At 54.8% G+C, this 17902-nt stretch overlaps 1 protein-coding gene across 1 annotated transcript in view; it reads right to left on the reverse strand.

The window, feature by feature from the left end:
- Window positions 1-17902, reverse strand: part of IGHMBP2 (immunoglobulin mu DNA binding protein 2) — a 41436-nt gene that overhangs the window by 3619 nt on the left and 19915 nt on the right. The window contains exons 9-13 of the mRNA XM_074148677.1: window positions 10434-10616; window positions 5291-5409; window positions 3499-3593; window positions 3002-3125; window positions 210-1040 (exon numbers count right to left, since the gene is read on the reverse strand). Coding sequence (XP_074004778.1) covers window positions 210-1040; window positions 3002-3125; window positions 3499-3593; window positions 5291-5409; window positions 10434-10616 — 1352 coding nt within the window. The remainder of the gene's footprint in view (window positions 1-209; window positions 1041-3001; window positions 3126-3498; window positions 3594-5290; window positions 5410-10433; window positions 10617-17902) is intronic.

The raw sequence follows: 17902 nt of genomic DNA on the forward strand, positions 1-17902 counted from the left end.
CCAACGCCCTCTCCCCAGCGCTGCAGCCGCCTCATGCAGGCTCCTGCCAGCTCTCACATCCCTGCAGTGCCAGCATCAGAGCTTTCCCGGAGCCACATCCCACGCTCCACGCACACAGACAGATCCCAAGGCTGGAGGCAAAAACACGGGGCCTGAAAAGCATCCAGGGAAGAGCATTAATTGTGCTGGCTACAAAGAGAGTGACCTACCTTTGGCTTCGCTTTTGTCTTTTTTCCTGCTGCTGCTCTGAAGGCTGGCTCCGGGCTCCCGAGCCTTCCTCGCCTCCTCCTCCCGCGGGGCTTTCTCTCTCTGAACCCTCTCCAGGTGCAGGGTTTTCAGGTCCACCATCCCTGAGCCCTCGCTGTGTCCCCGGGGCTCGGCGGGGACAGGATTTTCCCCGCTGGGATGCTGAGGAATGGGGAGCTGCCTGCCGGGGGGAACCGCCGTGGGGAGCGAAGGCTGGGGAGGCTCTTTCTTGCGAACGCTGATGTACCGGTGCCTGCCCTCCCCGCTGCTGAGGTGCTGCAGCCCGTAATCCTCCGACATTTGGTGAACCAGCAGCCGATCGTGAGAACTGAGGGACGGGGGGAAATCCAGCTGCGTCTCGCTGCTCTCCAGGAAGGCCACCAGCATGGCCCTGAACCTGTCGGCACCCTCTTTCGTCCTAGGGCTCTCTCTCCCAGGTCCACTCGTGTTTGGGGAGAAACGCGCTTCTTCTGGCTTCTGACGCTCCGGTTTGGTTCCTACTGCTTTGGGTTTCCTCCCCGGGGGTGGCTGGGGCTTGGGGCCCGATGGCGGAGGGAGCTTTGCCCCCTGCTGCCGCTCACCCCGGCTCTCCTGAGCGTAGTTTTGGGGCACGATGCTGTCGAGGTACTCGAAGGCCGTGCGGACCTCCCCGTGCTGGCTGAAGTAGTCCACCAGCCGCTTCAGGAAGGCCTGGCTGCTGACGGTGCGGGTGTCACAGATGATGGCCACGTGGCGCCGGGCACGAGTCACCGCTACGTTCATCCGCCGGTCTTCGGCAAGAAAGCCCACCTCACCTGGGAGAGAGAAACCAGGGGCTGAGGGACCCGCTCTCAGCCGGCTCCAGGTCCAGATTTGGCCCAAAGGACTGAGGGGTTGCTTGGCCAAACAGTGGGAACTGGCGTTTACTGGACTCTAGCCCCTGACTGATGCTGTCACCTCCATCTTTCCACCCCTGAAGCCAGAGGGAGGGCTCCCCGCGGAGCTCCGGGGGCCGGGAGGAGGATGGATGGCACATGGAGAGGAGCAACGTTTTCCTGGGCGGCCCACGACACAAGATCAGGCTGGAACCTGGCAGCAAACGCCGTATGGAGCAACATGGAGAGGCTCACTGCGACAGAAGAGGGACTGCAGGTAAAGCCATACCCCTGTGCTACACAGCTCCCCCCACCTGCCCCCAGATTCTTAACGGGTTTAAAGGAAGAGCCGTCCAGGCAGCGCTGCAGGGCTTGCTCTGCTCCCTGGCTATTTGCTCAAAGAGGAGCAGTAATTGCTGGCGAGGGCCAGGATGAGTCAGTGAGGATCAGCCAGCGAGAGGGGCAGCGTGGGCGGCCTTCGAGTTCCCAGCTCCTGGGGATAAGGAGGAGGCCAGTGGGGAAGGAATGAACGTCTCGGCCGGTGCGGGACCAGCCCGGCTCCGGCTCTGCCCTGCCGTGGCTGAGCAGTTTAGTCTGAGCTGCCTTTGAGGGAGCGGGCGATGCCCTCCCTGTGCTCTGCAGCCTAGAGAACGATTTCCAGTTTCTCTGGTGTGGTTCCGCCCGACTGCAGGGGCCAGTCCTTCCTCTCAGCCGGCCAGAGGGTTTCCTGCCGCATCGGGACTGGCCGCAGGAGGGACAGGCACTGCTGGCCGAGGTCCCTGGCCATCTCTGAGCAGAGAAATGCAGCTGTAAAAGGGCTATGGCTTTCTCTCCAAGGTCTCAGAGGGCATTAAGAACATCTCCTGCACCCCGTGCAGAGCAGGGCCGTGCCCAGACACCAGGAGAAGCTGCTTTGTGACCCTGGGAAGGCACAAAGTGATTCCTGCACCACGCCTGAGCTGCGCACGGGAAAGGGCTGGGGGACACCAGCTCCCACTGAGCAAAAAGGGTGAGTCACTCATGAATAAGGACTATTCTTAGTCCTGTCCCCCACCTCCATTCTCCCCCCAGCGCTGCTGTTCTTGCTCTAGGCTTTCTTAAAAAAAAAAACCACCAACCAAAAAAAAGCACCTCCTCCTTCTCTGCCTCCTTTCCCCTGTTTTCCCTCCTAGACATCAGCGCTCCCAGCACACCCAGAGTCTCAGCAGCAGCGGGAGTGCAGGCAGGGATGTGTCTCACCAGGGGTTTGGATGGGGCAGGGACCCACGCTCGGGGAGAGGGGGCTCAAGAGGGTCACCCCCTGCTCGAGCTGGCACCTCAGACGGGCCGGTGGCTCGGCCGAAGGGGCCTCGTGGCTCCAGGGAGCAGCTTCTTTCCAGCTCTTAACTTTCTGCTGATAGCAGAGAAAACTCGATTTTCCGCTCTAGATTTTGCTCCCAAAAGAAGCGTTTTCTGTGTCTGACTTGTAACGCCAGCTCCTGCTCGCTTCCTTTGGGGAAGGGACACAAAATGGGCTGCAAACCCAAGAAATAAGCCTCCCAAATGTTCAGCTCTTGCAGGAGGTGCTCACCTGACACCTGCCATTCTTGGGACCCCAGTTTCAATCATTTCTGAGGCCTCGACAGCCAGGAAACCTTCAAACTAAGGGGTCCTGTGCCTGCTGCCACGGGAGCCTTCCCCTGCAACTGTCACAGCAAATATATCCATTTGTTAGAAAAAAAAAAAAAGAAAGGCTTAAAAGGAAGGTTCTTGCCAGTAAATTCATTCAGAGCAAAGTGCTGGGGACCATCAGAACTGCAATTAAAGCACAGCACTTGGCAGCATGACGAGCAGCCTCAGAGCAGTCACACAGTTCCCATCTCATTCCCCAGGGAGGAACTCTCCAGCCCCAACTCTCTCACCTTTCCTGTTGGATCTCACGAGGGACAGGATCACTGCCTCCTTCTCTCTTCCCTGGAAACCATCAACTGACTTAATTTCTAGCTCTGGGTACCTGTGGCAAAGGTCCTCTCTAAGCATGTCCACCTGGAAAACATGGGATAGATAGCAACTAAAGAAAAGTGCAAAGTGAAAAGGATTAAAATGGCACTGTTTTGGTAAAGTATCGCCCTCTCAAACCCACAGGGTGAGCGCTCACATCTCCCGAAGCTCAGGCACTGACTCCTGGGGCTGGGAGGGAAAATAAATGCCCAGTGAACATCTCTTCCTTCCGTGACCTCAGGCTGCTGAAATGGGGAGAAGCTGGCCCCAAATTCTGATTATACAATTTGGCTCTGCTGACTTCCACCTTCATCTCTCTGAGGAGGTTCTGGTATCGCTCCCAGAGACGTCAAGGTTTGAATCCACCTCTGTGAGCGTGAGGAAAGACAGAGGAGAAAGCAGGAGCGGGTGGTCTCACCTGGAGGTTGTAGGGGGCTATGACAGCGATGTCCCGTGCCTTCACCCCGGCTTCCACCAGGGCCTGGACGTGCAGACGGGCCAGCTGCACCTCACCTAGGGCAGAGAGGGGACAGGGAGAGGCTGAAGCCAACAGCTTGGACATAGAGAAGTCTGCCCATCTGCCCTTAAGCAGCAAGGACAGGCTGAGGAAGGTCCTGCCTGTGGTCCAGCGTGGCCCGGGGCTAACGATTCCCAGCCTGGCCAGTTTGGCTCCCGTTCCCAGAGCCGCACAGCACCCGCTTCCTGCCTTTCCGAGTCCCCACCTCGCTTAAGATTCAGAAGAGCTTTCTCAACAGCACTTGCCTTTCCCTGGCCTTCCTCTATTAATCCAAGAGATCAACGGTAATCCAGGCAATAGATTATTCTCTCTCTGAAGCCAGACCCTAGACCTCACTAAAAATCCAATTCTCCACACTGCAACGGAAAAAAAACTCCACCTTTCCTTTTTGTTCTGCTTTTTCAAGTCCCCGCATTTCTAAATCCCCAGGACCCAATAAAGAAGCTTCGCGCTCAGCTCCTTGTGCTCAGAGCTTCAGAGGCCGTGGGCAGCCTGCCCCAAACTGCCCGTTCAGGAGGGTGCCGGGTTTGGAGAGATCCAAGGAGGGCAAGTTAAATACAAATGTGAACCATTTCACTGGTTTATGGGCTGGACTGACGTCACCCTCCGTTTGGCAGCAAAACCTAGGTATAAAAATCCAGCATCTGCAGCATGCTGCTCCAAAAGGCTGCCTCCCAAATTCTGGGAGCCATACGTTTAATCCTCTGCTTCAAATCCCGGAGTTATCTTGGACAAGTCTTTTTGGCTCTCCGCTGGGAGACAAGAGCCTTTCTCTGTTTGGCAGGGCCTCGGGGACTGCTGCATGAAAAAAATGAGGGGCACTTAAATGCTGGTGGGTTTGAAAAAAAAAACAACAAAAAGAAGGCAAAAGATATTTAAACTGGTAAAAAATGTCCTTGTACTTTATAAACCATTTTCCCTGCCTGGCCAGAGACAGGCTTGGAGCCTCATTGCTGGCATGAGATCTGCACCGGTGAGTGAGAGGAAAACAAATTAACCCCTGACGCAGGCAGCCCCGTTGCCAAAGAAGCTCTGTGGCCACGTGAGAGTGAATGGCTACAACAGCCTGTGGCTTGGCCATCGGGAAAAGCGAGGGCACAGGCACTGTATGGAGATCAGTCCCCTCAGGCACGGGTTTATCACAACAGCTGTGGTGCCTGGCTACACACAATCTGCAATGAAACCCATTTTTTAAATCAGAAAACCAGCAGGAAACTCAATGTCTTAAGAAAACTCATGGAGAAGAGCCGTACAGGATCTTGGACTGGGCAGAGGACTGGGAGGCGACTCAAAGCCCTGTCTGCAGCCTCTCCAAAAGGGGCTTGTGTCCTGCCTGACACCGTGTGTCCTGCCAACCTGGTTACTGCACGCGTCACAGGGACCCTCCACCCCGTCCCAGTCCATGGAGAAATGTCTCTGCAAGGGAACAAGGCAGCCAGCGTGGCCACCCGCAAGCTGCACACTGTCATCGTGGCCCTGTGGCCACTCTGCTCTCCCACACAGTCCTTTCAGCTTGAGGATTTACAGGGGAAATGATCTCCCAAATGATGCTCCCTGGGGACCCCACCTTCCCCCTGCTCTGGAAGGGACATCTCTGGGCCGTGGCTCAGCTGGTGCCAGCGGCCAAGCCTGTGGGAGGCTGAGGACCTCAGACAATCCATTCCTGCCAACAAAACTACCCGAACGGCGGTACCTGGATTCCCCTTGGACTGTTCATCTTCCATGTCCAGCTCAAAGAGGCCACAGCCAGCAGTGTCTATCAGCAACAAGGGGATTGTCGTCTCTTCCGTAGAGGTGACACCCGGCAGGTCCCTGCACAAGGTATGTGGGAAAGGGCCAGTTAACCAGGCTGGAATGATGCCACAGGGCTGCTCAGTTGTGTTGTTGCTTACTCCTCCCAACAGCACTGCAAGGACAGAGGGCAAACAGCTGGATACTGCTCCCGAGGGACCAGCCTAGGGACCAGCAGCGGTGTCCTGTGGGGTGAGACGCGGGAAGGTGGGCTCTGGGGGTGGTGAAGAATGACAGAAGCCGAGAGCTGAGATTCCCACCTTTCTGCCCCACCGAGCTCTGGTCCCCCCTGTCTGCAGTGATGCTACCAAAGCGCGTGTCCTGCAGAGTGATAACTGAGCAGGGTCCTTCACCCCTGGTGGGCTCCTCCAGCGTTCAGCACCGGCTTCTGGGTTCTGTGCCAGGAGAGCAGCAGCCACGGCCAGCGGCACAGCAGGTCCCCAGGGGCCCGGAGCAGTCTGGCAGTGCCAGAAAAGCCATCGCTGAAGAGCCATTAGTGCTCTGCACCACGGTATTGTCACTTAAATACTCTCCCAAAATTGCAAACAAAGAGCTGAGGGCCCCAGAGAGTCTCAGGGGGGGCAGCGAGCAGCGCGGAGAGCCCTCTCTCCAGCTATTGCCAGAGAAGGGTAGGGGGTGTGGGTGTTCAGTGTCTTGCTGAAATGATCTCAAACAGGAAAGCTGTGCAGACCCAGGGAGATGTGGCAGCTGCTTTCTGGTTTTTACGGCGTCGAGCAGGGGAAGCAGAGCCTGAAGTACTCCCAGAGATTTGACAGCAGCGCTGTCGGGCAGGAGAAGAAAGCGCAGCCTAAGGAACCACAGAGGAATTGGGTTTTCACATCGTTCCTATATCTAAAGCTGCTGTGTTCAAAAAAATATTAATAAGCCGTATTTTAATACCCAAGGAAGTTGCTGAATTCTCAGCCAAGGAAGAGGACAGGGCAGGAAGGGAACGCCTGGAGATGGCAGGAGAGCTCTGACACAAGGACACGTCACTGTACATCACGTACAAATCGGAGAGCTGTGTCTCCAGAGAGTCTGCAAACAAACAAGGCAGATGGCGAGCCATCAGCAAGGAGGATTTCCCTCCCAGTGACAGGAAGGGGAGTGAGGGCAGAGGCAGTTCCCAGCTGAAGAGAAGACCCAGCTGCAGCCTCTCCTCCCCAGGACTCGGGCACCACATGGCTGTTCCTTGGCATCTGTACGGCACCGACTGCCCCTCCTTCCCACGGAGAACGGACATTACTCACTCCACTGACAACAAAAGTCTCCTCTCCTGGCTGAAACTCGTTTTCCTCCTGTGTGAAGCTATTGCTGCTGTGACGCAGGGCTGGGAAGGCAGGGAGACCAATGACAGGGAGACACAGCCCAGCGAGAGAGCCCGGGATGCACCTTCCCCGGTTCCATGGCCAAGTGGAGCCCAAAGGAAGAGCTCTGCTTCCCCCGGCTTTGGGACAGGCTCCCTCAGCCCAGCGACGGGATTCAGAAGCACAAGGTACCTGCCCTGTTTCCAAGGACCGCAGGGACCTGCAACCAACTTTGCTTTCCATGATCTCCTCTGGAACGGGGTCACCTCCAGCTCCCCGTTAGCGTTTCCCCCCCTGTGAAGGGCACAACAGGTTCATCTCCCTCTCCTTGTAACACCAAACCCAAGAGGCTTCCCATCTCCTGTCAGTGGCTGTCCTGCCACCACGCACCTCTGTGCAGACAAGAGTCGTTGAGCAAAAGCCAAGTTCTCCAGGTAGATAATCCCCATTCTTTGCCTACTGGCAGTGGCCAGGGAAAGCCCTGGCAGCATCTCTCGATGCTAGGGAAAAGCTCATTCCCAGGAATATGCTTCAGAGGAGGAATTGTCTACATCAGTGGTTCAGGTGAGAGAAGAATTCGTGCTCTTCAGTGAGACTGCAGCGGAACTGGCCGTCACCTTGGAGAAAAGCTGCCCGGTGCTTTGCTGTCCCTGCATGGTTAGGGGAAAGGCACTTCTCCCACCCGCTGCAAACCAGCCCAAGCTGCAGAGATGGGTTTTGGTCCTGGAGAGAGACTCTTGGTGCGTGACAACAACCCAGGTTGTCCCTGCGGCCGGACACTGGATCCGGGCTCTCCGCAGTGCCCCAGGTCACCCCGAGCTCCTCCGGGAAGAGCTGATCCCGGCTGGGTGAGTCGGACATCGCAGCTGAGGGGCATCCCGGCCTCTCAGCGTCTTCCAGGTCTCACACCACTGGGGGACTCCCCGCCACATTCCCCAGCAGTGAGGGGGCGTGAGCCCAAAGAAACGTGCTAAGAGAAGGGGCAGCTGAGACTGTGCTTAGATAAAAACTGGCAGCAGAAACGGCTGGTGATTTTCGAACCACCTTCTCCCGGGCTGAGTCACAAATTGTGACTGTGGAAAGCACTGCTTGCAGCCTCCCCGGCTGAATTCTGGAGATGTGGGGAGGTTCTGATGTGCTTCGTCGCCCACTTCAGAGGGAAGGGAGAGTTGGGAAGAAGGTTTTGCTCCCTTGGAAATACTCTGCCCCTGAAAAGATACCATAGGAAACCAACGTTTCCTTTTTTGGAGAAAAGGTGGTGCTGCAGAAGTCTCTGACAGACCCCAGACCAAGATTTCTGAGTGTCCCCCAGGTCAGAGCAGGAGTTGGGAAGGAAATACAGAGCTGTTGGGAGCAGAATCCCAAAGAGCAGTCTCTGTGCCTCAGGTACGGGAGGTGGGACCTGCATCCACGGCGCCGATCAGGGGAAGGCTGTGGTGGAGCCCAGCCCTTACTGTCGATGTGGGGACTGTACCCGGGAGAGCTGTTCTGAAGAAAAGCCAGTGGGTGTTGGGCTTCACAAGGTCAGCGCGACCAAAATCTCCTGCCACAAGGTGTTTATGCCTGGACCTGCTCCCAGTCTCAAGATTGGGACATGCTTCTTCAGGCTTCACCTCTCAGAAGGGCACCGAGGTGACTGCAAATTGAAGGCCAGAAAACAGTCGATATGGGCTGGCTTTGCTCACGCCAGAGGAGCGTGGGGATAATGGTCTGAATCACTTGAGTCAGACTTTTCTTCAAAGGAAGACCTCAAAATGCCTCCAGCAGAGATGGAGACCTCCCTCCTAGCACTGTGCTTTGGGGCTCTTTGGGTCCCTCACTCGTCACCCACCAGCCCTCGGAGGAGGAAACCAACAGCTCCAGCCCCAGGGTTTGTCGGATGCTGCTGCTGCAGCTGCAGCCCAGGCTTTGGCTGCTCCCCAGAGTGAGCAGGTACCTCCTGTGGGCACTTCCCTGGGACACATCTGCTCAGAAGAGAGCTTTCCCTAGAGCTATCAGAAAATAAAACTTACTTATTTCTTGCTCAGGTAAGGGATTAAGCAGATCATTTGGTCTAAGCCCATGAAAGACGTGAGATGCTCACAAATACCATGAAGGACTTTGTAGCAGCAACCTGAACAGGAGAAGATCGTAGTCCAACATCCAGCCCCTGCCTCACCTGGTTTCCTACAGAAGCACAGGAACTTTGTGGGGTGCAGTGCTGGGCTGGGGATCTCTGTGTTTCTGCGGTACGGCAGCAGGGCTGGGGACGAGCAGGTTTGATCGCGGGCTCAGGCAGCAGTGGGTGCAGGAAAAGGCCCCGAGCAGGGCACTGAACTCCACTGGGACCGGAAAGAAAAGCACTGATACCTTCACCAGCCAGAAGAATAAACCAGCTCACCAGAATAACACACTCACCTAAATTCAACTTCTCAATCGGTTTCCTATTTTAATGATTTCAAACCATTTTGCCTGGGGTTCTTCTCTAGTTGCTATTTTTAACTTGCAAATTTAAATGGAAAAAAAAAAAAGCAAGCATGGCAAGGAACAAGAACAATCGAGAAGAGGGTTTCCTGGAGTTAGCTCCGAAGGGCTGAAGGATCTCACCCAGCTCAGCCGAGCTCCTCCTGGCAGCGAGGAACCAGCCCTGCCTGCTCTCACCTACAGATCCAGGGAATCGCACACGTGTACACACACGCGTACACACACACGTGTGTGCACGGACAAGGCAGAAGCCAGCCCAGCCCCACTGGTGAACGTTGAACCGAAGCCTCAGCCCTGAAGCCGTAATACGGAGGGCAGAGGAGGGGCCCTCTCAAACACAACCCGTGCTCTTCCCAGCCAGCTTGTGTTCACGCTCTTCACAAGTAAGATTATTTTGAAACAAGTACGATAAAAAAATGGCCTCTCTAGCTATCTCCGTCCCAAAGTGGATGTTCCATGAAATGGAGAGATTCTAGGGGAATGTCTGTTTTTCCGACTCCTAAATATTTGCATTTAAGAAAAAGCATTGCTAAAAATCCAGGAGCCCCGCGCAGCCCAGCTCTGTGGTGTTTCACGCTCTCCAAGTCCAACAGAGAGAATTAATGTTTTCCCGCCCGCCTCCCAGAACTGCACCCACTGCAGGTTTTAAAAGCTCCAATTATTGACAGTCGCAGCGTGTGTTGGCAAACAGCCCGCTGTCCCGGGGGCACTGGAATGAAACGCCAGTCATTTCCTTTGGCTACCAAGGATAGGGGAACTGCTGCAGGCAGGGAACGGATCCGATGCCTCGGACCTGCCTCAGGTGCTGTCCCGGCTGTAAAACTACCCACGCTGGAAAGGGAATCTCGCTTTCTGGTCTCTCTGGTGTTGGGACCAGAGACGGGGCACACGCTGGCCCTCGTATTCACATGGACGTGTGGAAACACAATAAAAGACGGTGTCTAGGTGTCTGGTCCAGCCCTCAGCGAGAGCCCAAGACAGAGAGACGCTGCAGGTCAGGCTCCAGAGGGTCTCACCAGCGGATTTCGTTTTGTTGCTCATCATTCCAATGGAGGAGACGGAAGATAACTCCCCATGACTTCTTGTTATACAGGAAAAAGGACAACCCCCTGCCCCCAAATTAATGTTTCCTTAATGAAATAAAGGATGAAACAGAAACGCTATCGCAGGGCCAGGAGGAATGGAAAAGTCCATCACAGGGAAGGACAAACCCCGCAGGCAGTGGGAGGGAAAAGGCATCCCTGCTGAGGTACCGGAGAAGAGCAGGTCACTCACCTGAGCAAGTGCTGGGCCACGGAGGGGTGGGCAGCGAGCCGGCCGCCGTACAGCTCCCCGGATGCCCACTGCATGATGGCCTGGTGCATGCGGTACTGCACCGTCAGCATCCTCACAGCCTGCTCCCCGTAGCCCTCGACGAGACGCTCCATCAAGCTGAGGGAAAGGCCCTTGGCAGCAGCCCTGCGTGGGAACAGCGAGTCAGGAGTGGGGTCTGGGTGTCCGAGGTGAAGGGATGATCTAAGGGACGGACATGCCCCTCTTTGGACTAAAGAATCAATCAGCATCTCACTGCACATCCAGCTCAGCACTGCTGCTGCTGCTGGAACTGATCGCTGGTGATCAATGCTAACGGGGTGACATTCCAATGCTGTGGGAGCACCTGCAATACCTGCCCTGGTCCCTGCTCAGCATCCTCCTGCGGCTCTGCTAGGATGGAGTTATCCCCCTGGCCTCGGCGTTATCTCCCTGGCCTCCCGCTGTTTCCCTTGGGCACCAGCAGCCGGTGGAAAGGGAGCAGGAGAAGGCTGTGGGGTCCCAAGCATTCTCTTACACCCAAGAGGGTGGAGACCCCCAGGGACAGACCTCTGCCTTGCAGGGAGGTCAGATGGGCTCGAGCACGTGGGGGTGGAGAGATGCCCACTCCCCTCTCCCGCAGGAAATGCCCAGGGGGGGTCAGCACCATCACCCAAGAGATGCAGACGGTATCGGCCATCCCTGCCTGAGCCTCCCACCCAGGTCTGCTCAGCGGGGTTGGAAGGAGACGAGTGAGGATGCCCAGGACCTCTGCTCGGGGAAATAGCTCCGGAACACACCCCTCTGAACCTGCAAGCTCACCCCGTGAGCACCCTCAGTCACGCTGCTCTCAGAAAGCTCCAGATACCGCATCCGTCGGTGTAACACGGCCCTCGCGTCACTGCAGGCTCAGCACAGGCAAAGCCATCCCCTAATGCATCAGCACCACAGCCCGACCCCGTCTTGGTGCCAGCCCCACCAGACCTCGCTGGTGTCCCACCGAGACACCGGCTGCTCCCGCGCTCTCATCACTCCTCGGCCGCTCGCCCCAGACTAACGCGTTTCAGCGCTCACTGCTTTACTGCCCATTAAGAAAATCAACACTCCATCACTGTTGGCAAAGGTCCCATGCTTGGATCTGCGGCACAAATTAATAAAGCTCCTAATGAAATAAGCCTTTCAGGAGCCTAATTGCTTTCTCTTCGCCGCACAGAAAGGGTTTGTCAGCAGCATCGCCCCGCGGTGCCGTCTGAGGAAGAAGGACGAGAATCCTTGTACTTTGATTTTGTGTTTTTGAGCGTTTCAGAGCACAAAGTTTTTTCATGCTGTGTGCCCAGCGCCTTGTGCGACACTGGGGCTCCTGGCGAGGGGGCCTGGGCCACCAGCACACAAAGAACAAGCACAAAGATGATGAAATGATGACAGAGAGCGGCTCGGGGAAGTGATTTCCGTGGAGGCGAAGGGGCACAGCACGCACCTGTGTGCTGCCCTGGCCAGCCCTGCCGTGCCAACAGCAGGGCACAAATTCACTAAAACTGCAGAAGGGAAAACTGAGGGTAGGTCTTTCCCAGAAGCCGAGTCTCATTAGCCCTCCTTCCTGCTACATCACAGACTGCAGCAAACAGGGGGAAAAAGGGGTCATAAACCGTGAGGGGACGCAGCTGGGGGACTTTGAGACGGCGCTGCTTTTTCAAAGGCTGCTGTAAAGTTAAGGAGCACCAGGAGCCAGGAGGGCTGGCAGGTTTGCAGGAAGGATATAGCGCTTAATGCAGCAGAGGTTTCCAGCTGTGCTGAGGGTTTGCTGCTGCTCGGGAGCCACCCCGAGGTTGGCCACAGAGCATTTACAGCCCCCCGTTCCTTAGGGGTCCTTGTGTTCCCCATGGGAGCAGGGAAGAGGCGAGGGGGGGTGGGTGAAAGAGCAGTCTGGGCTCCCGGGAGGGGAAGGGGATCAGCTGGGGTGAGGGGAGAGAGCAGGATGTGGGGCTGGGGAGCACATTCCCCTCATCAGGAATTGTCTTGTCTCCTCCTAGGCTGACAATGGAATGAGCAGGCACCGACAGCCCGACCTCCCAGCTCTGCTCTGCTCTGCCCCCCGAGGAGCTGACAGGCAGCCTGGTCTCCTGGGCAAAGAGGGAGGGAAGCAGCTTTACTAGGGAGAGCTGGTGGCACTTGGGTGTGAGAACCTACCTGAGATAGCCATTCCCTTGGGAACAGCCCTTCCTCCTGCCTGACCAGGGAATCTGGGGACTCACGAGCCCACCTCTTACTTAGTCTTTGCCTACAGTGTGACCACTGTCACCAAGATAATGCTTCTGGTCCCTTCCACCAGCCACCTCATTCCGACAGGCTAATGGGAAAGCAGATGACACACTGAGGCACCCATGGGTGAGCTGGCTCTCAGGGCCACCATGAGGCTTTAATTGCCCTGACCAGCCTCACCTGGGTCCCACACCCTCTGCCCATGGGCCCCATTTAAGCTCAGCACTGGCCCTTCAGCCCCCACCTGAGCTACATCCTAGCTCTGTCTCCTGGGTGGAGAGGTCTATGGACCTTGGACCTGTGCTGCAGCTCACTCTGCTCCTGTCTTTCACTGTATCTTCTAGATAGATCCTGGACCTGTGTGGTGGCTTTGTTTCCAGCCCACCTCGTGATGGGATCCCTGGGACGGACCCTGGACCTGGTTCCCAGCTTGATGGAGCTGTTGATGAGCCCTGTTACCAGCCCTTTGCTCTGCTCTGGCCCTGTGGGGCTGTGTCCTGCTGGCAATGACACTGTTCCTGGCCTTTGCTGCTGCCAGAAGCTGTGGAAGTCGCATCAGGAAACTCAGGTGAGACATGAAGTGTACCCAAAGGAAAGGCTCTCAAAGTCCGAGCAGCCTTACCAGCCAGAGGTCTCTCCCGTTTGCTTCACTCCCCTCCCTTGGCTCACAAATTCTTGTAAATCTGAAGACCAACCCTAAAACTGATTTTCATGCAGAACTGGCAATAGAACCCTGCTGTTTTTTAACAACAAATATTCTGAAGTGTTTCTTGTAATGATATACAATAAAGCATGGGGGAGGCATTAAACCTCACAGCAAGCCTCAGAAACAGTGCTCTTCTAGACGCTATCAGCGCTGCTGCCACCGCAGGGATCGACATGAGGCTGTATGGTGAATTAATAATGAGGATATTAAACTGCTTGCAAATATTTCACCTGTTAATAAATTTCCTATTATTTTACCGCTCCATTAATTGCTACAATGGTTGATTTCTATGCCAACAAAATCCTAAGAGCACCAAGCAAAAGCTTTTTAAGTATCAATTGCTGTAGAGAAATTAAATCGGGACAGGAGGGCGGACAGGCAGGATCATGCATGATGCTGAGGAGTACCCACTCTAAAGTCAAGCTAGGAAAGCTGAAATTACCAGAATAAGCCCAGAGCAGCCAGTACTTGCTGCTAACCTGGTTTCACCTTGCTTCACGTGCAGGGAAAAGCTGTACTTTGCTTGAATGCACCCTCCCGGGGCGGGGAGGTGGGTACCAGGATGGATGCCAGAGAGGGAGGATGAGGTCTTGCTGCTCTTCCCAGGCAAGGCTCCCTCCCCAGCCCTGGGAAGAAATGTATAGCGTATATACATTAACAGTGATAGCTGCAGCCAAGTGGAACCAAAGATTTCACAGGCTTTTGTGCCTGCTGTGGTGTGAAATATCCTTTCTGGGCTGTTGTGAGCAGGCAGCCTGGCGTGTGGCTGTCAGGAACGAGCAGTACGAGGGGGAACAAAGGGGAAGTGCTTCCCAGAGAGGGATGGAGCTGTGCCCTCAGTCGTGTTAGAGCTTCTCTTATTCATGCTCTGGAAAGCTGGTCTGCTCCCCAGGGGACAGAAGGAGATGTTGGTGTGACCCTGATCTCTACTGCACACCACAGAATTCGGACAGCAGCGTCCCCAGAAGGATGTCACTGTGTTTTCCTCCTTCAAGAACTCTGCACTAAGCTCCTGGATGGAAAAACCAGGCTGTTGTGGAGATGCAAAGCATCAGCTGGGTTCTGCTCTATGCCCTGGCCTTTTCTGCCCTGGGACAGGCTTAAGAGGTTTCACAAACAGGTAAAGAAGCAGTCATGAGGCTGTGCAGAACTCCCCTTTCCCTGGATATTGTGGGTTTGTTTTAATCCTTGCAAATCTGATGGAGGAGGAGGAGGAGGGCAGCTTGTTCTTTCCAGCTGTGGAGGCCACCAAAGAAAACCAAGGCCTGACACTCGCTCTTTGGTGAGAAGAAAAGCAGATCTGTTTGGAGCCGATGGGCAAATCGGGAAGAGACTGGCCATGGAGGACCTGTGCGTAGACGTGGGGTGGTGGAGATGTCCCGACTGACGATGGACAGTCGGGCAAAATACTCCTGTGCTGAGGAACCAGCTGAGAGCAAGGGGCCTGACAAGGATCTGCAGAAATCTGTGCAGTGTAAAAACAAATTAATAAATCAAAGCCCTGATGTGGAGACAAATTAATTAGGATGTCAGGAAAGGATGGAACGAGGACTAAAATGAAAACAAGGAAAATAAATGCTCCTGTCAGACAGCAGAAAGCGTCCTGGCATGGAGACGGCCCCTGGGACCAGGCCAACCCCTAGCAGGAGGCTGGAAGCTGATGTCCGGGAGCTGCCCAGAGGGGAACAGCGTGGGGCTGGCACTGCCATTGCTGGGAGGCCCTTCAGAAGAAACCCTTCCAGCTTGGAAGAGATGTGGGTTGGGATGTAAGGTGCGTAGGGATGCCCTCTGCATCCTGAGGGAACTCCAGGTAGTCAAAAAGGAAGGAAGAGGAGCAGCCTTCAGCCTTCAAAACTCCCTCAGCCTCAAGTGGGTAAGGGCTGATGATAATAACTGATAAATGCTGAGCCCATGGAGGAAGACGAAGATAAGAAGGTGGTTCTACCAGACAGGGCTTGCTCCCCAAGCAGAGACGTGCTGCGTGGCAGCCCAGTTGCCTGCTCCTGCCTGCAGGATGGCTCCTACCCAGAGTCAAAGCATTTCTCTGTCACAGAGCTCCCTGCAGGACCCACGGTGTAGTCACAGCCCCTCCTCCTGCCAGCCCAGATCCACCCCGGCCAACGCTGAGGCCCCCAAAATAGGAGCCCACCCACCTCAGGGCTGCTGCCATCAATGAGGAGAAGGGGGAGGTGGGCGGAAGCGTTTGACTCCTGCATGAATCATCCCTGGAAATAGCTTATCGCTTTCCATTAAGCAAAGAGGAGCCGGCAGGTGATTTGGTGCCTTAATTAAATCTCTGGAGATACTGAACAGGGCGGAGGTAGAGGGAATCTGCCTTTGTTCTGCGTCTCGCAGCCCCTGGGGACCCTGAGAAGCGCAAAGCGGTGCTCTCTGGCCTCGGCTGGATTTGCATCTTTGCATCGTGCAGGGGGATGGTGCTGCAGAGAGGAGAGCTCTGGATGTGCCGTCTTCGATACAGAGAATGCTTCTGCTGGGGCAGCAATTAACAACACGGGCAGAGTTCAGATCTGTAAGGGAACGAGCTAATAATTTTCAAAGGCGTTTATCTGAAATGTAATTGGATTTCTCAAGATAAGTTGTTCTAATTGATCAAAATTTGTTAGCTTTTGCATTTAATTAGGAGGCTCCTGAGGCAAACGCTGTCAGCTGCTCCAGCTGGACCTCACTGCACAGCTTCTCCAGCAGAGGCTGCTTGGGGGGTTCACTGACAGCAAGGGAGCCTGAAAGAAAGAAAGTCCTTTCCTTCAGCATCAGGCAGTTTTGCTTTCTATCAGGATAAAACGTGGGAGGGAGACGCTGGGCATCTGGGAAGAGGAGAGTAGGTTTTGCTGTTCCCAAGCAGAGGCTGGGACTGGAGGGGAACACCCCAGATCGGGACCTGCCTGATGAGCTTCCCGTTCCCACCTCTGTGTGCACAGTCAACATGTGCCACAGCACCCGTCTGCAATTAATGCCTGTGAGGCTGCTGCCAAGGGCCCCGCTGAGATGAGAGGTAAAGCCATAAATAGCTAAAACAGCTTTATTTTTCCACTTGTTTCTCGGCATTCTCAGTCCTGCAACAGGCATCCACCTGAGCAAGGGGCAAAGCTTGAAAACACCCAATTGAGAATAATTTTCCTTAAAAAGATGCCAGCCTCTAGCAGTGAGGGGAAAGAGAGGGAAGATGGACCCTCGGAAAACACCAGGCACTGGTGACTGGTGGCTTCTCTGACCAGCGCCTGATGCCTCGAGCAATAATTTTGTTTGATGTAGCAAGTTTTTGGATCATAATTTACTGGTAAGGCAGGCTGAGAGATAAATCTGTTAACACGACTGATTCACTGCTCTATTTTAAACCTATTGAACTTTGGGAAGGGCACAGAGTGACACAGGGTTTGAACATCCCTGAGGTTTTTTGCCCCAAAGGGATTATCCACGAGCGACAGGAGCTGAGCTACCAACTGACCTCCCTGCGCCGTTGGTCACCCCGCCGAGGCTGAAGAGCCAGAAGATCTGACTTTTACCCTCACTCCCTCTTAATTTCACAAAGGCCAGTTTTTTGTGCAGCTGGGATTTTAAAAACACAGAAAACGTGCAAAGGGCACAATAAAACTGTCGAGCTCTTTTTGAAGAAAACCAACAGAAACAGCAAGGACAAACAGCTTGGCCTGACTCACACGCACAGGATCTAAGGAACAAAACAGGGTTTGTGAGGAAGAGGATGTTCTGATCCCCTGTGACCAAGGAGAGATGCCAGCTAGGGGCAGTTTCCCACTGCAAAGTCCAATGAACTCAAAACCGAGGGAGAAAAAAGCACAGCTCCTCGAGCAGGAGGAGATCCAGGAAGGGGGCTCTGGAGAGGCTGCTCTTGCAGGTCCCCAGCCCAGAAACCCCCACCAGCCAGAGGAGGAGAGAGCTTGTCCCCAGCCGAGGTCTGCAGAACAATAACCATTTGTGTGGCTGATAAGGGTAAAATGAGGAGATGATACAGTGCCTTAATGTTATTTGCATCATCTCTCAGCCGTGAGCCGCTGCCTCCCCTGGATTTCTCATTTCCCTTCTTCAGAATTCAAGTGAGATCATAGATACGATGCTCGTTATGTTTTCGGAAGCAGGAGAGAAAGCTTATGGGGTCAGCCCTATTCCTCTGCTGCCACACAACAACGACTCAGTAATTCCGGATCCAGAGTTCGATAAACACACACATTTATATTTTTCCCTACCTGCAGGCTCCCCAGTACCACTCAGAGTATCCCCCTCCACGCACAGGCAATTCACACTGGCCATAGCTCTCTCCCACAAACTAATTGGTCTGAATGAGCACGTTGTAGGTACCGTGAGGTTTTATAACCACACAATATGGTGTGTGTGATAACGTGCTGCAGCATCTCGGTGGGCCAGCTCCCACGGTAATGCATTAAATAAAGAGATGTGGAACCACAGGAGTAGAATTCAATAAAGGGAAGGCAAGACTTGGCTTAAACTGAGC

The sequence above is a fragment of the Numenius arquata genome, chromosome 6, assembly GCF_964106895.1.
Source record: "Numenius arquata chromosome 6, bNumArq3.hap1.1, whole genome shotgun sequence".
NCBI lineage: Eukaryota > Metazoa > Chordata > Aves > Charadriiformes > Scolopacidae > Numenius > Numenius arquata.